Genomic DNA, 17,590 nt, shown 5'->3' with positions numbered 1-17,590 from the left:
CCGCTATACATACATACATACATACATACATACATACATACATACATACATATATACATATATATATATATATATATATATATATATATATATATATATATATATATATATATATATATATATACATATATATGTTCTGTCAAATAATTGAATAACATTTGTCTATGCCAGCAAACATGCAGAAAACAACATTTCACTTCTCCAAAATCAATTGCTCCTCGTTTATCTGTCCTGCTCTATGAAAAATGCAGGGTGCAGCGCTGCAAGCAGACTGCATGGCTTAGCACGCTACAGCTCACAGCTTAGCACCCTTCCGCCTCCACATCACATCGTCTGCTATTCATCATCCATGACTGCAAGGGCTATAAAATCTAAACACTTCAACTTACTTAAGGTGTTGGTTGGATATTATACTGGACTCTTTTCAAGGGTATTCTGAATACTGTGTGTGTAGGTGTTCAGGTGTATGTTTATACATACATGTAACTGAACACATGGTCCAGGCATGTGTATGTGTACGTTCACATGCAGTGCGCGTGTGAAATGTAATCCAAAACAGCACTAAATCATCTTCCTCCTGAGATCATCAACCATCTGTTATGTCAAAATGCACCATTCCTGGCTCTTAAGCTGCCAGCCGTCCGGTGCAGCCCCAACAGCTATAACTTTCCCCTCTCTGATCACATGCCCTGATGTCTCACATTGCTCTCCGCAGCATGAGTTATGGTTCTAGAGACTTAGTTAAAATCTATTAATAAACAGAACAGTCTGGTCTAAATTTAGCACAATGGAACTTTCAAATTTACATCACACTCTCAAAATATATTACATTAAAGCACTCATCTGTTACATTACTGCATCACAATTATAGGTATGTTGCTAGTTATTAACATTTTGTTGCAACATTGTGAGCAGATTAACGCTGACTGAAGTGCGATGATGTTTCCAGGCTTCACAGTTACAAATACTTAGAATCATTTCAATGAGTTGTTTTTTTAGTTTTGTTTTTTGGGGGGATTTTTGCCTGGTGCTTATTGCAAGATTGTGTTATCTTAAAAAAATTACAGATGATTTGATTTGCACTCCTTTTAACCTGGCCCCTGAGCATGTTTCTGAAACAGCATACAATTTTCTGAGTTCATGCAGTATACTGTACAATCTTGTGCTTGCATGTGACCAGACAGACAAAGAAACCATTTAATTGGAATGAGCATAAATGTATGAGATCCAATATGATTGTAACATCATAAAAACCCAATTACCAGTTTCCCAGTGCTTTTATTGTTCTGCATATTCTCCAAATCTGATTTTGTGCATGACATGCATGAAGTCCATAGTAACCCAGGTATCTGTGGTATTGTTCGCGTGTCCATAAGATAAACTGAGGAAAGGCTCTAAGAATAGTGGTGCTGACAGACGCATTTCACGTGTTTGCCTCTGTATTGGGTTACAATTAAATGTACTATGACACACAAGTAGACTGGCTTGTGACATTTAAAAAACCCCTCCCCCCAGGGCAATACTACATTGGTGTCCAAGCTGGGGAAAAAAACCTGCTGAAACTACTGCTGCACTCATAAATAAAGGGTACTGCAATGAACCATTCTTTGTCAATGGGGTGGTACACTCAAAGGTGCACTTTTTGTATTGTTAGTATACTTTACCTTGAAAAGTACATGTAGTGTATGTTCATAGAGTTGCGCTAAAAGGAGATTACGGGCCTTTTTTAAAAAGCACATATTTATAGGTGAAATATATTAAAGTTACAGGGTACCAGCCCAATGAAAAGGAATGGTCATGTTTAGTGCTCTTTTTTCTGGGAGGGTGCTGCCATGCAAAATATGTAAGACTAACGACATGTACAACAGATTTTTGTTACTAAAAGCATCATGTTTTCAGTTCCAGAAACATTTTCAGAACAGATCATTTTTTAGTTCTTGTTTTGTTTTTCAGGGTAGTTTTCTTTATGGAAATATATATATATCCTTTTCTGTACTGCTTACTCCACACAGGGTTGCAGGGGAGTCTGGAGTCTGTCCCAGGAAACTCTGAACACAATACAGGTTGTCAATACATTGCAGGGCACACACACTTTCACACAGTATGGAAAATTTGGAAACACTAACCAGTGTACAACTGTCTTTGGACTGTGGGAGGAAACCTGAGTACCCACAGGAAACCCCTTAATATGGAGGACCAAACCTGCAGAAATATAAAAAAATAAATATATATACATTTATAGGGCGCATGGTGACTTAGTGTTTAGCACGTTCGCCTCATTTATGTTTTATATTTATTTATTTATTGCTTCATTTGTTTTCATATTTATTTATTAATGTATTTATTTATACATTTATTTATTTATTTTTACCTTTTCATGTTCAATATGGAAATGAGGAAGGCGGTCCCTGTGTAGCTCCAGTGCGTCATTGGGTGAGAGCTCATGTATAAACGTCAGGTCTAAGAGAATAAACCACAAGCTCATTATTAACCACACAACACAGACAGAAATGAACACTAATACATTTGAAAGTTAAAAAGGCTTTAAGGCTACTAGAAGCTGGATAGTTCTTTCACATACACCAAACAACTTTGCAATGTTTCCAGCAGTCTGAACCAGTGAGAGATAAGTCCCAATAGTACTTCTCGGAAAAAAAAATAAGATGGACGTCCCTCTCACTTGCACAGATTTTGAATATGCAGGGAAATATTTTGCAGACAGCCTAACAATTCAGGCTGTACTTCAACATTCATATGGACATATAGCTCTCCTAAAACATCAGTAAACACCGCTACTCTAAATCACAGTCATTTGATCCCTGGTTCAAGTTGCGCAACTCTCTTGATATTTGTGAAGCGTCCACCATAGTTTACGCGAGAGGTACGACCTGACGTCACTCCAAAACAAGTGAAGAGTAATCGAGCACAAACTTCAATCTATGATGAACCAATAGTAAGTGAGACCAACTCACCTAATTATCCTACAAGACACAGAAATGTAAGAATAAATTCAAAAATAAATAACAAATGTTGAAATAAATAAATGTATAAATAAATAAATAAATAAAAATAAAGAATAAAACTAAATTTAAAAATAAATACAGAAAATAATAAATGAAGGAAAAAAGAAATACAAAAATAAATTTAGGATTAAATTTAATTAAAAATGATTTATATTTGTTTCTATCAAGTCATTTATTTGGTCCTCCATACCTCAAGCATGGGAAGAACATGCAAATTCCGTGCGAGGCAAAGTGCTAACCACTAACCACTTAATATATATATATCTCCAGGGGCATAATTCTTTGTAATAAAATATCTAACTTCCATTGCACAATGCTGTCCAAATAATGTTCCCCTAACACTCCCATTACCTTTAATATAATTTGAACCTCTCTAGAACCTCACATTTGTTCAGAGAACATTGCCCCAACATTCTGGTAGCCTTTCATTAATTTGAACCTTTAGAGAACCTTGCTCTAACTCAAGATGGCTTGGAAAACGTTTCCCTAACATTGGGGGAACACTCTATGAACCATCCCTATGCAAACCTGTTATTCTACTGTAATTAGTGTGTAGAGGTAGTCTGTACTCTGAATATTTTGTATGCAAAAAAAGTAAATAAAACCTTAAAGTGGTGAAATTTATGAACTTCCCAAGTTTGTATTTACAGAAATATAGACAAATATATGCAAATTTTCTCTTATGCAACCATGTTACGGGAACATTCCTCTAAGGTTAGTTTGTAGCTACAAAAAAAAAAACAACCTAAAGACAACCTTTGGTGAATGTTGTTACTCCATTGGCATATAACCATATGACAATGTGGTGTTCTCAGAATGTTTTGGGAAAAGTGCTCACTTTGATCATCAAACCAGATAGTTCCAAGAACGTTATGAAATGGTTCCCTTTGCTTACGAGTCCTACGAGTTGATTTGTGCGAGTTATGAATATACAGTCGTGAGTCCGAGTCTTGACGTGTCCGGTAAGGATTAGTCTGGGGGGGAGGGAGGGAGGGGGCGGAGTTGGGACTGGGAGCGCATGGATGAACAGGAGCGAGAGCACTGCGGAGGACATGAGCAGCTATTGGGGGAAAAGAGCACCAACTGCAATGCAAACAAAAACAGCAAGCAACTTGGACAACATCGGGGGGATATCATGAACGGAACATCTGTGCTGTTTGGGGAAAATGGAGAAGTTTGACATTGCGCTTTGTACGCATTATATAGAAAGATAACGAATTTGCATAAGAAGAATTATAAAGCAAGGCAGTTGAAGTCTGCGCAACGAATGACACACACACACACACACACACACACACACTCACTGACTCACTGACTCACTGAAAGGTGACAAACGAGCTCACTTTGGTATGGAGATACGGGCTTGCCAGAATGGAGTCTGATCTCGGTGATGCCGCAAACGTGTGGAATAACGCGTCACTGGGACTGCACAGCGAGCTCCGCTCCCATGCGTCGCCCAACAGCTCCAACTCGAGCACAGCCCCCGGACCTGGCAGCGCACACTTCAGCCTCGGTCGGGCGCTGCCTGTGGGCATGGTTCTGGGCGCTTTTATAGTGTTCGCAATCGTAGGCAACATCCTGGTGATCCTCTCCGTGGTGTGCAACAGGCACCTGCGCATTCCAACTAACTACTTCATAATCAACCTGGCCATTGCGGATCTGTTGCTTGGTACCACTGTGCTCCCGGTGTCCGCCACGCTAGAGATTCTGAACTACTGGGTCTTCGGGAGGATTTTCTGTGACATTTGGGCTGCCGTAGATGTCCTGTGTTGCACAGCGTCCATCATGAGCTTATGCGTAATATCCATCGACAGATACATCGGAGTACGTTACCCTTTGCAGTACCCGAGTATTGTGACAGAGAAAAGAGCGCTCCTGGCCATGCTGGGAGTTTGGGTACTTGCTCTGATTATATCCATCGGACCCTTGCTTGGCTGGAAAGAGCCACCTTCTGAGGATGAAACCGTTTGTCCAATAACAGAGGAGCCGTTTTATGCGCTTTTTTCGTCTCTTGGCTCTTTTTACATTCCCCTAGCTGTGATTTTGGCCATGTACTGCCGCGTTTACATCGTCGCCAAAAGGACCACTAAGAATCTCGAAGCTGGAGTGATGAAGGAGCGCAATGACTCCAGTGAGCTCACACTGCGAGTGCATTACAAAGGCTCTCACATCCAGGACGACTGCAGCAGCAGCACGGGCAAGGGCCAAATGAGGAGCTCGCTCACTGTGAAATTACTGAAGTTTTCTAGAGAAAAGAAAGCTGCCAAAACTCTTGGCGTTGTAGTAGGCATGTTCATCCTGTGCTGGTTACCGTTTTTCCTCGTACTGCCCATCGGTAGGTGCTTCATAATCCAGCTCCAAACTCCAAAACAGCCTTTCCTTTACTCTTCTATTATTTTATGTTTGTTTGTTTGTTTGTTTTATGTCTTTGCACTTTTCCTTGCTCTTGACTAAACCTACTGAGCTTGCTATCTTGCTGACATTTTTAAAGAGGAACTGCATGTTGATTTCAAACGTGATGTATAAAATAAGCCACAGGTCCCCTGGAGTACCAAATACCCTGCACAATTTAGTGCTCACAACACACCAGATTCAAATAAACAGCTCATTAACAGCCATTTCTGGGTTTCAGTGGACTATAAAATAGTAAAATATGCAAGATATGAGGTACTTTAGGACCAGAATCTGGAACGAGTGGTTTAAGCTTTTGGCGTTTCCTAATTCAGTAAACGTGCTATAAAAATTAATCCTTATAGCAGGAATCCAGGCCCCAAGTTCAGCACAGTTCGGTGATTTCCTAGTTTAAATACATCAAATTTACCATTTAATAACCAGCTTTGGTACAATATCAGAAATAAATGTACCAAGCTGTACTTTTCTTGTTGCTGGGGTGGTGCCATTAAGGGTACATTTTTTGTACCCTTTAGTACCTTTTAATGTCTTATATGCTTTCAAAGCTATATGTGCTGTACTTTTAGCTAGCTTTTAAAATAAAGATTTAAAGGTACAGCAGTTCTCCTTAAGGTCCAGTTATGTACAAAAGGTATCTTTACAGGTACACTACATTCATGTTTCCAGGTAAAATACTTGTTACATACAAAAGGTAGAAAATATGTCCCCTTGATGGTACCACAGTGACAACTAGGAAAAGTACAGTATATTTCTGAGTGTGTAGGTGTGTTACAACAAACAGCAAATCAGCAACCTGCAATGGACTCCAAGACTACTGCAGCTGATGGCATCTGGTTTCTACTACATGATCAGGGATGGGAGGGTTACTTTAAAAATGTAGTCCGTTAGGGTTACAAATTACTTCATGAAAAATGTCATCAGTACTGTAATCCAAGTATTGAATATGAAAGTAATGTAATCCGATTACTTTTGGATTACTTCAAGGTCACATATGTAAATAAAGTCAAGAGAAAAGCAAAATAGTTGATCTAAAATAGTTGTATTATATATTGCTTATTTTAGAGCTTAAAACATGTTTGGATGTGTTTTAATAAATTAAATATATAAATAAATAAAACATAACTGTCCCTGATGTGGGTAACAGTACAACACAAAAGCTATTTTTTATTCCAAAAAGAAGACACCTTTTTTTGGATAGCTTTTTGAATAGCATTCAAAACAATGTACTATGAATGCAGACTTTAATACACTGAAAAAGAGTCACTATTAGCATCACATAAACATATATAAATAAAATTGGTTTCACTCGGTCCTCGTTTTACATTTTTTCCTACATTCTTTTGATTGTCCATGGAATAAGATAAAATATCAGATGCCCACGAGTGTACCTTCTGCCATCATTTACACAATTGAATGGGCCTGTAATACGAAGCAATGCGATAACATGAAATTGAAAATGATCCTATATGGCCATGGGCATTGTTTCGACTCAGGACAGCTAATGTAGGCTAATGGTTGAGAGGCAGGAATTTGGCCAATAGTTGTAAGCCTTTTATAATCGACCAATTAGTGCATGACAAGGCGGGAATTACAGAGAGGGGTTAAAGCAATGCAAATATGTGCACACATTGCAGTATTAGACCATAAGCATATCATAATTAAACTAAAGCCGAATCCCAGACATTTTCTCAAATATAGACGCTTTTTTTTAGAGGACATGTCCGGGAAAAAGAGGCCGCATGGTCACCCTAACAAAAGCATTTCAGAGAACAATATGCGTTCATTTCTACCAAATTAACTTTGCGCTAAATTTGTTTGTGCATGCACCAGGAGGTTGCTCATGTGAGTCACGACTGGCACGAGAGAACAGAAGCTATATCAACAGCTGTGTATATTGTGTTATGTCAAACGATTCATTTCTTTGGGTTTAAATGAAAATTTTGTTAATCCTGATAGCATTCCCATTTGTTACAAAATGCACCTGTAATGTGATTACTTTGTTTTATTTGGCGTAACTGTAACGGATTACAGTTACCAGTTTTTTTTACCAGGCTCAGTTACCAGGCTCCCAGAGCCTGTACATGATACAGTATATCATGATAAAGAGTTACTTTCCATGTTTTGTACAGTGAAGCAAGTGTAATAATTTAACAAGATACACACAAAATCCATTTATACAGCACAGACTATTCATTATATTTATTTTTGTGACTATATAATAATATATATTATATAAGTAGTTGATAGTGGTAGACATGAAGGTGATAAAAATTGGAATAGGCAAAGAAATAATGACTGGATTTCCAGGTATTTCTACTTCATTCATCGAGAATGTAGTTCAACAGCCAGTAAAAACACACTGAGTAATGTTATTAGTCTTGGCCAGAATGGTGACAGAAACTAGTGATCTGAAGCAATATTATGATCCAGAAAGGCCATTATGTGTGGAGGTTGTTTTTTCTTGGTTCATCTTGATATAATCCTTTTCAAAATATGCAGTATTATGATCGCTGTTAGCACAATTAATGGGTTACTCACAGAAAGAAAAATATAAATGATTTATAAAAATTTAGAAAGGGTGGAAATTATACAATAATATATAAATGCACGGGGTGCCAGTATATATTTTGCAGTTTTCACCACACCGGACAATTCTTTCCCTACATTTCTTCAGTGTCCGGTGTCTACACAGGGCCCTCAGAATCATCCCCACTCTCACCTTCTTTATAGGATCCCTGTATACATAGGTCAAAGATGATAATGTTTTTTGGTTGTGTTTGTGCAGATTAATCATTTTATGGATCAGATCATTACTAATATGTATAAGTATTACACCCTTCACCCTTACTACCCTTACTTCTCTGTTGACTCAAAGGTATTTACCAGAAAAATTCAATATTAAAGGATAAAAAATTATTAATTAAAATTTATCATTATAAAAATCCTCATCTTGTCCCCTTTGTGAGGTTTGCTGAGGTGAAATAATGGTGTGCAGTAGAAAACGCAAACCTTCAAAAAATAGAATGTGTTCAGTGTTGCAATTTTTATTGGCAATAGTACACTGTTAACAAAAATATTCCATCAGTCACCTTTAAGGGTTCTTTAGTTTGTATCTTTATGTAGAATTCTACAACAGAGGAGTTTCCTTTCACAGAGAATTTAAGAATGTTTATCTTTCGAATTAATACATTTGAGGAACCCTTTTTTTCAAAAGAATGTGACTTCAGCATTTATTTTAACTTTTTAAGTGTTCAAGTAGTGGACCAAACAGAAGAAATACTGTAGCAAAGCCATTTAATGTATGGACGTTAAAACTGGCCAAAGTTCAGCAACTCCAGTTTTCTAAACATGAGCTTCAGTAGCAGATCCTCTATTACAGCTTATCCAATCAAACACATTTATAAGTCAAGTCAAGTCAAGTAGCTTTATTGTTATTTCAACCATATATAGCTAGGACAGTATGTAGTGAAATGAAGCATCGTTCCTCCAGGACCATGGTAGTACATAAAACAACACAGGCATGGGTGTAGATTTGGTTTGAACATTACTGGGGTTGAAATGCAAATGGGTATGCTTCCTGATATTTTTTATTAAATTTTAAAAAATAAATAAATTGGGAAAAAACAGCTTTGTTATATCTACAGTGTCATTACATAATTATCCTGTGCTTATCTATCTTTCTGTCTATCTACCCATTTGTCCATCCATCTATCTGTCTAATCAATCTATATATCGTCCACAAGCATTTATGATCAAATGATTGCTTCATTAAAACAAATTACACAGGGCATAATAACAGTCCAAATGAATGCACACTGTAACCGACTAAAACTTATGCACATCATTTAGTGTCAACAACCTTGTTGTTGATAATAATGGAAACTATTACAATAAAATTTTGCTAACATCACAGGGCAGTTTTTTGCTAACATATTGATCGTTATGGCTAAATTGCAATGAATTAGCTAGCTAACTGCAAAATATATGGAGTCTTGTTAGCTAGAATTGCTTGTTCTAATTACTGGGGGTTCCCCCTCCCACCAGAAATGAGGCCCCTGTACTACAAGAGACTACACAAAACTAAATAAGACTTACACATTTCTACATAAAGTGCACATGCAAACATGTGCAAACAGCACAAGACAGTACAGCAACTACTAAAGCAGGACGACGAGCACAGTAGGAGACAGTGTAGCGCCAATCAGTACACAGTTCTAGTGTGGATGTGTCAGATTTAACATGTAGTGCAAAAGATTACCATTATAATAAAAATGCTGTGAATGCAAACATAACATACTATGACATAGTATTCAACATATAAGCTTATATCATATATGGACATAGCAGTTATTACGGTAGCAGCCAGGTGGAGAGTGTAGTAGTGACAAGAAATTAAATGTGATATTTTTATAAATACAGTAGCAGCAAAAATGCAGGCAGTCAATATAGAAGTGTGCAAAAACTGTAAGGGGAGTGGGATGGTGTGCAGTTGAGAACGAGTGTGTTTGTGTGTATTGTCAGTTCAGTCTCTGAGTATTGAGGAGTCTGATGGCTTGAGGGAAGAAACTGTTACACAGTTATACATGCTTTGGTACCTTTTGCCAGACGGCATAAATTATTGAGCTTATGGAAGCTCATCAGACCAGAGTCTAGCTATAGGGCTAGAGACATTAAGTCAGAATTGGGGAAAATTTGGGGATTTTCATTGTATTTACCCTCTCTGGTCTGATTAGTGAATTTGTAACATGACTTGAACAATGATGAAGAGAACAGAATGGTTTAAGATGTATATGTTTATTTTCTGTGGTAAAGTTTTAAACCAGATGTACACTACCAGTTAAAAGTTTGGAGACACTTGACTGAAATGGTTCTCATGATCTTAAAAATCTTTTGATCTGAAGGAGTATGAGTAAATGTTTGAAATCGGTGTTGTAGACAAAAATATAATTGTGCCAACATATTAATTTCTTTCATTAGAAAACTAACATTTTATTTACAAATATATAATATTTTAAATGTGTGACTTGGAGGAATGTGTATTCCGAAAAGCAGACAATAAGTGTCCAGCGTGGGTGGGAACTCCTTTAATACTGGTTAAAAAGCATCTCAGGATGATTCCTCGAGAAATTGGTTGAGAAAATGCCAAGAATACATTTCTGGACATTCTAGGCAAAAAGGGTGTCCACTTTGAAGATGCTAAAATACTAAATTATTTTGATTTATTTAGGTTTTTTTTTTTAACACAACACAATTCCCGTAGTTCCATTTGTGTTCTTCCACAGTTTTGAAGACTTTATTATTATTATTCTAAAATGTGGAAAAATAATGATAAACATAAAGTATGAGTGTGTCTAAACTTTTGACTGGTAGTATATTTGTTTAGAGTTTGCAAAGTGCCACTATGAAACAAAGCATGACCACAGTTTTTTTTATAGGCATGAACTAATCACTAATGAAACTGGACCTGCTCACATTTTAGTTGAATACCCCTGCTTTATCCTACGTATAGTAGTACTTATTAGTACTCATCAAGGCTGACTTTATATAGGACAACTATATATATATATATATATATATATATATATATATATATATATATATATATATATATATATATATATATATATCCCTCATTTTTCCATCTGTCTACATTGTTTAATCTGCCCAGGATTAATTGGTTTGTTGCTGCCTTGGTCAAGTACAATCAATTGGTCAAGCCTTGAATCTTGTTGAGGTCTCATAAAGGAATGTAGAGGAAATGCCAATGTCTTTCGAAGGGCTCTCTAATTCCCAGGCTTTTCCTCTTTGTGAGCTGCTAGGAGAGTGCCGAGGTGGGAATAAAGATGAGGTAGCGTTCCCACCACATATACACCCAAACAGGTCAGGCATGAAGCATCTGCTTTTATTTTTATGATTGAAATTCTCTGCTCTCCTATAGCTGGCCACTTCGCACTATGGGTCATCTGTGTTTGTCCTGCAGGGACGATTTTGGAAGAAAAATTTTCCATGTGACCTATGGGAATCTTCCCTCTGTGTGCCCTTTGTCTTCATATGCCATGCTAATATCATTTAGAAGTCTGAACATGGTTACTTATTGTAGAGAGATTACACAAGGGGGCAATAAAACACTGTACTTCAAGCCTGTTTAAGGTCCTGTGCATAAGTTATTGTTATCCTGGTGGCTACTGTAGGATTTCTGATAAACACTATTTACCAAATGTGTCCTCCATAGTACCCTGCCTTGTGCAGTGAATGAGCAGCATGAAAAATTATCCTTAAACACATGTAGTAATACTTATGGGGGAACACATAGGAAAATGCAGTTACTTGATAATAACAGTCAAATTTTTACATTTTCTACTATATATAAACTACAGGTTTTCCTGATTGAACTATGTTTCTATTTTTCACATATTCCATATACAGTGGAAATAAAGAAGTAAAGTCTAGCATTTTATAATCTTGTTACATCCCAAAGTGAATATGGAGAAAATCACATTTAAAGATTTAATTCCCATTCCACCCCTTAAATCTCCATTTATAACCACATCTGCTTATGGAAAAACAGCATTACTGCTAAATTTGAAATAATAATTTTTAACAACTCACTAACCACTTGATTAGGAATAATGGTACAATGGCCACACTGGTTTGAGCTGACAGGAAGGCTATGATAATTCAAATAACCATTCTTGATAACTGTGGTGAGCAGAAAAGTACACACAGAACACATAACATGCCAAACCATGAGGCAGATGTGCAACAACAGCAGAAGACCACACCAGGTTCCATTCCTGTCAGCCAAGAACAAAAACCTGAGGCTACAGCAGGCACTGACTCACTGACAGTGAACAGTTGACGATTGCCTGGTCTTTTTCATTGATCATTTCATTGGTCATTCTTCAACTTGTCTAAAGGTTCGACGTGTTGTTCATTCTGAGATCCTTTTTTCCTCACCACGGTTGTAAAGAATGGTTATTTGAGTTAATGTAGCGTTCCCGTCAGCTTGAACCAATTTGGCCTTGTTCCTCTGACCTCTGACATTTCCTACCGCAGAATCCCCAGAAATCCACAGTTTCTAAAAAACTTAAACCAGCCCATGTGCCACCAACAACCATGCCATGGTCAAAGACAATTGAGATCACATTTTTCCCCATTCTGATGTTTAATGTGAACATTAACTGAAGCTCATGACATAATTTTATGACGTGTCTGCATGATTTTATGCATTGTGTTGTAGCCACGTGATTGGCTGATTGAATAATTCCATGCCTGTTCTTGTGTACAAATGTACCTAAAAGTAGCCTGTGAATGTGTATGTTGAATGCACTATGCCTCCAACTCCACAAACCCCACCTTACTGCAGTAAAATTGCTGCTACTGCTCCTTGTTTTGAAGCATGCTGCTACCGATGACTTACTAATCAATTGTCACATTGGAAAAGAAGCTCTGATCTCTGTTCATGCTAACATTGTTGAGGAAATAGTATGTTTAGTATATACTATTAGTGTAGTTTGTAAGCAGTCTTCTCAGTTTTGATGAAGATGTGACAGCACAGGTGCAGCAGTGGCATTTTGATAGCTGATCACTGATTATATGAATATTAATTTTAGTAATGATGTCTCAATTTTGTTCAAAATATAAATTTTCTGTATTCTTGGCAGACCACCACTCCATCAAGCTTGAATATTAACTTCATTATCACGTCTTCTAACAAAGTTCTAACATACTTTATAAAACTTTTTAAAATAAATAAATAAATATAAAAAAAAGAAAAAAAAAGAAAAAAAAAATTGAAAATGCATGTATATTTACAATTACTGATAATATATGCCCCAAATATGAAAAGACCTATGCTGTTTGGTGACCTTCCATAGTACTCTGGGTGGAATTGAATTACTTTGTTAATAGTGTCTCTGTCCCTGTAGCAGAGTATTAAGCATAAGTTAGAGAAGGATAAGGATGCTTGATTTAATTGAATACTGCCCTTGGGTTAATGGGAGTATTTGCTGCCCCAGATGTGTGCTTAATTGATGTGTTCTAAGGAACCTACTTATAATTCAGCTTTACAGATTAGGGAAGAAACCCCCCTGAGCTCACTAATCTGTCTGAGCACTGAAAAGTGCTTTCTTGTCATGTAGGATAGCATTGTTGTACGACAGAGAAATGTGACAGAAATGTGTTTTATCACAAATTAACACATATGGCAGGTGAATCTGTCAAGTGGAAAGGCTCCTTTTAGTCCGTCAGTTCTTTATTTATTTATTATATTATCTTACTAAAACAACACAGCTAGAATGAAGGCCATAAAAGGATACAGGAAGCACAACAGCTCAAAAAGAATTCCTGTGGGACAAGTTAGATAGTGAATGGAGTTGAGAGGCAATAGGGAGATGTTTGGAAATGCCCAACGGATTTTCATGACCTTTTTAAATCTCAATATCCGAAAAAGAGGTATGTAGACCAGAAATATGAAAGTGTTCTCAGTTTCTGGAAAATCTGCTGGTGTTCATACATATAGCTTTTAAAAGAGTGTGTTGATATTTCTATTCATTTTAAAACTGTAATAATAGAATGAGACATGTTAAAATGAAGGGAAATCTGTTACACAAAACAAAGTTTAAGTCATAAAAATGACCAAAAAATGATATACATACTCATTGGCCACTTCACTAGGAAGAATGCTACAATGGCCAGACTGGTTCGAGCTGATAGGAAGACCATGGTAACTTAAATAACCACTCTTTATAACAGTAGGGAGTAGAAAAACACACAGGCTATTGCAGGCACAGGCTCACTGAAACTGAACAAAACTTTCCATTCTTCAACTGTCCAGTTGTCCAAAGGTTTGATGTGGCAGAGATCCTTTTCTGTTCATGGTTGTAAAGAGTGGTTATTTGAGTTACTGTAGGCTTCCTGCCAGCTCGAACGAGTTTGACCATGTTATTCTGTCCTCTCACATCAACAAGACATTTCCAACCACAGAGTCCCAGGAGATCAACAGTTTCTGAAATATTTAAATTAGCCTATAGGGCAACAACAACCATGATGATTGGCTTATTAAATAATTGCATGAATGAGTATGTATACAGTTGTTCCTAATAAAGTGGCTGGTGATTGTATGTGCTGAATGCACTGCAACTCCAACTCTACAAACCCCACCTTACTGCAGGAAAATTCCACCTGTGACTTACTAATCAATTGTCACATCTGAAAAGGAGTGTCAGTGTGTAAGAGTTTGTTGCCTTCTTGTCTAACTTCATAATCAGTTATTGTTGATTAATGGAGAGTTTAGAACAAGACATGTTAAAATGGTTATAATGATTTTCTTGGCTGGCAGTGGTGAAACAGTGCTCTACGCTGCAAAATGTGTGTGATATGTGATCATTTGTTCAGTTTTGTCCTTTAGCTGAACCATGCCATCTATTGGTGCAAGAGAAAAATGATCAAGGTTTTAAAGGGCTGTGGTTTACTTTACTGAATTAACTTGTATTTTTAGGTGCCTTCAATACCAACCTGCGTCCTCCAGAGACATTTTTCAAGGTGATCTTCTGGCTCGGCTACTTCAACAGCTGCCTGAACCCCATCATCTACCCATGCACCAGCCGTGAGTTTAAACAGGGATTTATTCGCATCCTGCGCTGTCAGTGTCAGCAGAGGAAGGGCTGGAGACCCTACAACTACCGATCCCACATGGGTCCCGCCAACCAGATCTACATGGACAACAGTTCAGTTTGCATGAATGGCAGTCACGCTTCTTCCAGCCCTCGGCTCTTCAGCAGAGTTACTGGCTCTCATACAGCATCGGGCCTCTTACCAGGCTGGAGTTCCTCCTCCACCTCTTTGTCTAGCACTTCATTCCCTAGGAAGTTCATTGCTAGCCCTGGACCAGTGTGTGAGAATTTAGACAAATCCAGCAGGATGACTCTTCTTATTCCTGATGGGGCTCCATTGAAAAAGCCCCAGCATGCCAATGGGCAGAATGCTAAAGAAGAAGAAGAACCAGAGACAAATTCCAGACTCACGCCTGAAATTAAACTGTAATTGGGTACATGACATCTAGTTTTCACACTAGTGCTCCATTTTTGTTCCTTCTTTTTGTTTATATTGTGTACATTTGACATTCTTGTTGTAATTTTATATTCTGCATGTCATTATGAAGTTGCTCACATCAGTGGCTATTGGTAGAATTAAGAGTGAATATTTGTGCATTTTACTTATCATGGGTTTTACCACATACACTTTGTCTATTTGTGCTGTGAAATTATTATTAAACATTTTTAAAATTAAAACTCAAGCCCCTTTCCATATAATAATAATAATAATAATAATAATAATAATAATAATAATAATAATAATAATAATCTCTATTTGTATGGAATATTTTTTGTTCAAAAGTGCTGTACATATTAAAGATAAGCATGTTGTAATTCAGTCTGGTTTCAAGAAGCATAGCAGTACAGAATTTAGCACATGCTAATGTGGTCAATGACTTGCTGCTTGCCTCAGATAGTGGATATTCTTTAATTTTGGGTACTGTTGGAATGCAGCATTTGACAGCATTTACAAGGGATGCATCGACACTGATAAAGGTATTGGGTATTGGTATTGGGTATATTATTTCATCAATAATGTTGGCAATCAAAGCAAAGCAGACTGCAGACGGTGCTCTGTGAAAGTAATCAAGAGGAAGATACTATAGCATCTTTCTATAATAAGTAACCTGATAAAACATCTTAAACAAAAAACTAAAAAAATGAGGAGTTCATCGCTAGCAACACACTGTAGAAATCAATGCTGGCTAGGCGGGAGAAAATGTCTACATACCACACTAGGTGAGTGAAAATAACAGCCTTATCCAGAATGTTGTTCTTGATGATCATTCACGATTTGGTCCTTGACAATGAAGGATTCGGATGCAATGAAGACAAGGAAACGTATTTTACTTACAGCTGTACAGAACACAAATTAAACAAAACTAGATCTTCTCTATTGCAACCCTACTCAAACTAAGGTAACTTATAAAGCTAGCTAATACACTGCATTTAAAAACAACTAACGTTAAAAAGAATGAGCCTAGTGCATGATCATGCACATGTGATCACTATTAAATCAGATAAAACATTAGCAGAGACACATAACATGTTCAGTGACACCCTTGACTGATTAATATGAGTATGTTGCTCATTTCACTATCGTTCTTGGTATTGTCTAGTCCACACACACAAAAAACTTACTCGTATCATGGTATTGACCATGATATTTTGTTGGCCTACCGATCGGAAGGTTGTGAGTTCGAACCCTAGCAATGCCAAGCTGCCACTGTTGTGCCTTTGAGCAAGGCCCTTATCCCTCAGCTGCTCAGATGTATAAATGAGATAAATGTAAGTTTCTCTGGATAAGGGCATTTTCCAAATGCCGTGAATGCTGTAAAATATTTTTATGGACAGGCTGAAAAACATGCTCGGTTTAGACAGATGAATTCTTGCATGGTTTAATTCTAATCTGACAACATTTTACCAATATTATTAGAGATTCTTCATAATAAATGCAGTATGGTGTCTCACACGGTTTTGTTTTAGGCCTGCTATTGTTCCCTTTTTGACAGGTACGTTGCAAATATTATGTTGCCTTTCACTTCTGTGCTATCCATTGTATATATTTACCCTATTTATAATAAGCTGTGTTTGTCACTGTTATTGTAGCAGTTGATTAAATAGATTCATTGTTTCACTGAATTTCCTGGTATCTTGTTTTTTACCTGTGCTTGGTGTGTAAATGTGGCTATGAATTTGGGAACATTATGTGCTATGTAACAGGGTTTACCATGCTGGAGTGTTTATTTGATTTAATATATACAGTATATTATTTGGGGTTTTTTGTAAGAATCTTTTTTTTTTTTTTTTTTTTTTTTTTTTTTTTTACATTTTAGCTGTAGTGCATTAAGTCATAACCCCTTCATTTCTCACTTAAGTCTGAATTAAAGAGTCATGATGAGATTATAATCTTACGAGTGCATTTTTGCCTTTAAGTGATGCTATGTTGGATTAATGTTGCTATGTCATTTCTTTTGTTGATTGACAATATGTGCAAATGTCACATCCATCCATCCACCCATCCATTTTCTGTACTGCAGGGTTGCGAGGAGCCTGGAG

The 17,590-nt window shown here is 37.0% G+C and overlaps 1 protein-coding gene and 1 long non-coding RNA gene across 2 annotated transcripts; one reads left to right on the top strand and one right to left on the bottom strand.

The window, feature by feature from the left end:
- Nucleotides 1-347: 347 nt before the first annotated feature.
- LOC108278462 (uncharacterized) lies at nt 348-4,508 on the bottom strand. Its single transcript, XR_001815338.3, has 4 exons — nt 4,367-4,508; nt 2,372-2,460; nt 2,127-2,202; nt 348-2,048 (listed from the first exon to the last, which is right to left on the bottom strand). It is a non-coding gene; the product is annotated as an uncharacterized LOC108278462 (long non-coding RNA).
- On the top strand, nt 4,039-17,323 carry adra1ba (adrenoceptor alpha 1Ba). Its single transcript, XM_017491859.3, has 2 exons — nt 4,039-5,358; nt 14,935-17,323. Exons 1-2 carry the CDS (start codon nt 4,395-4,397, stop codon nt 15,477-15,479), a joined length of 1,509 nt encoding a protein of 502 aa, XP_017347348.1. The 5' UTR covers nt 4,039-4,394; the 3' UTR covers nt 15,480-17,323.
- Nucleotides 17,324-17,590: the final 267 nt, after the last annotated feature.

The sequence above is a fragment of the Ictalurus punctatus genome, chromosome 18 (assembly GCF_001660625.3).
Source record: "Ictalurus punctatus breed USDA103 chromosome 18, Coco_2.0, whole genome shotgun sequence".
NCBI lineage: Eukaryota > Metazoa > Chordata > Actinopteri > Siluriformes > Ictaluridae > Ictalurus > Ictalurus punctatus.
This window is presented reverse-complemented; position numbering and strand designations above follow the sequence as displayed.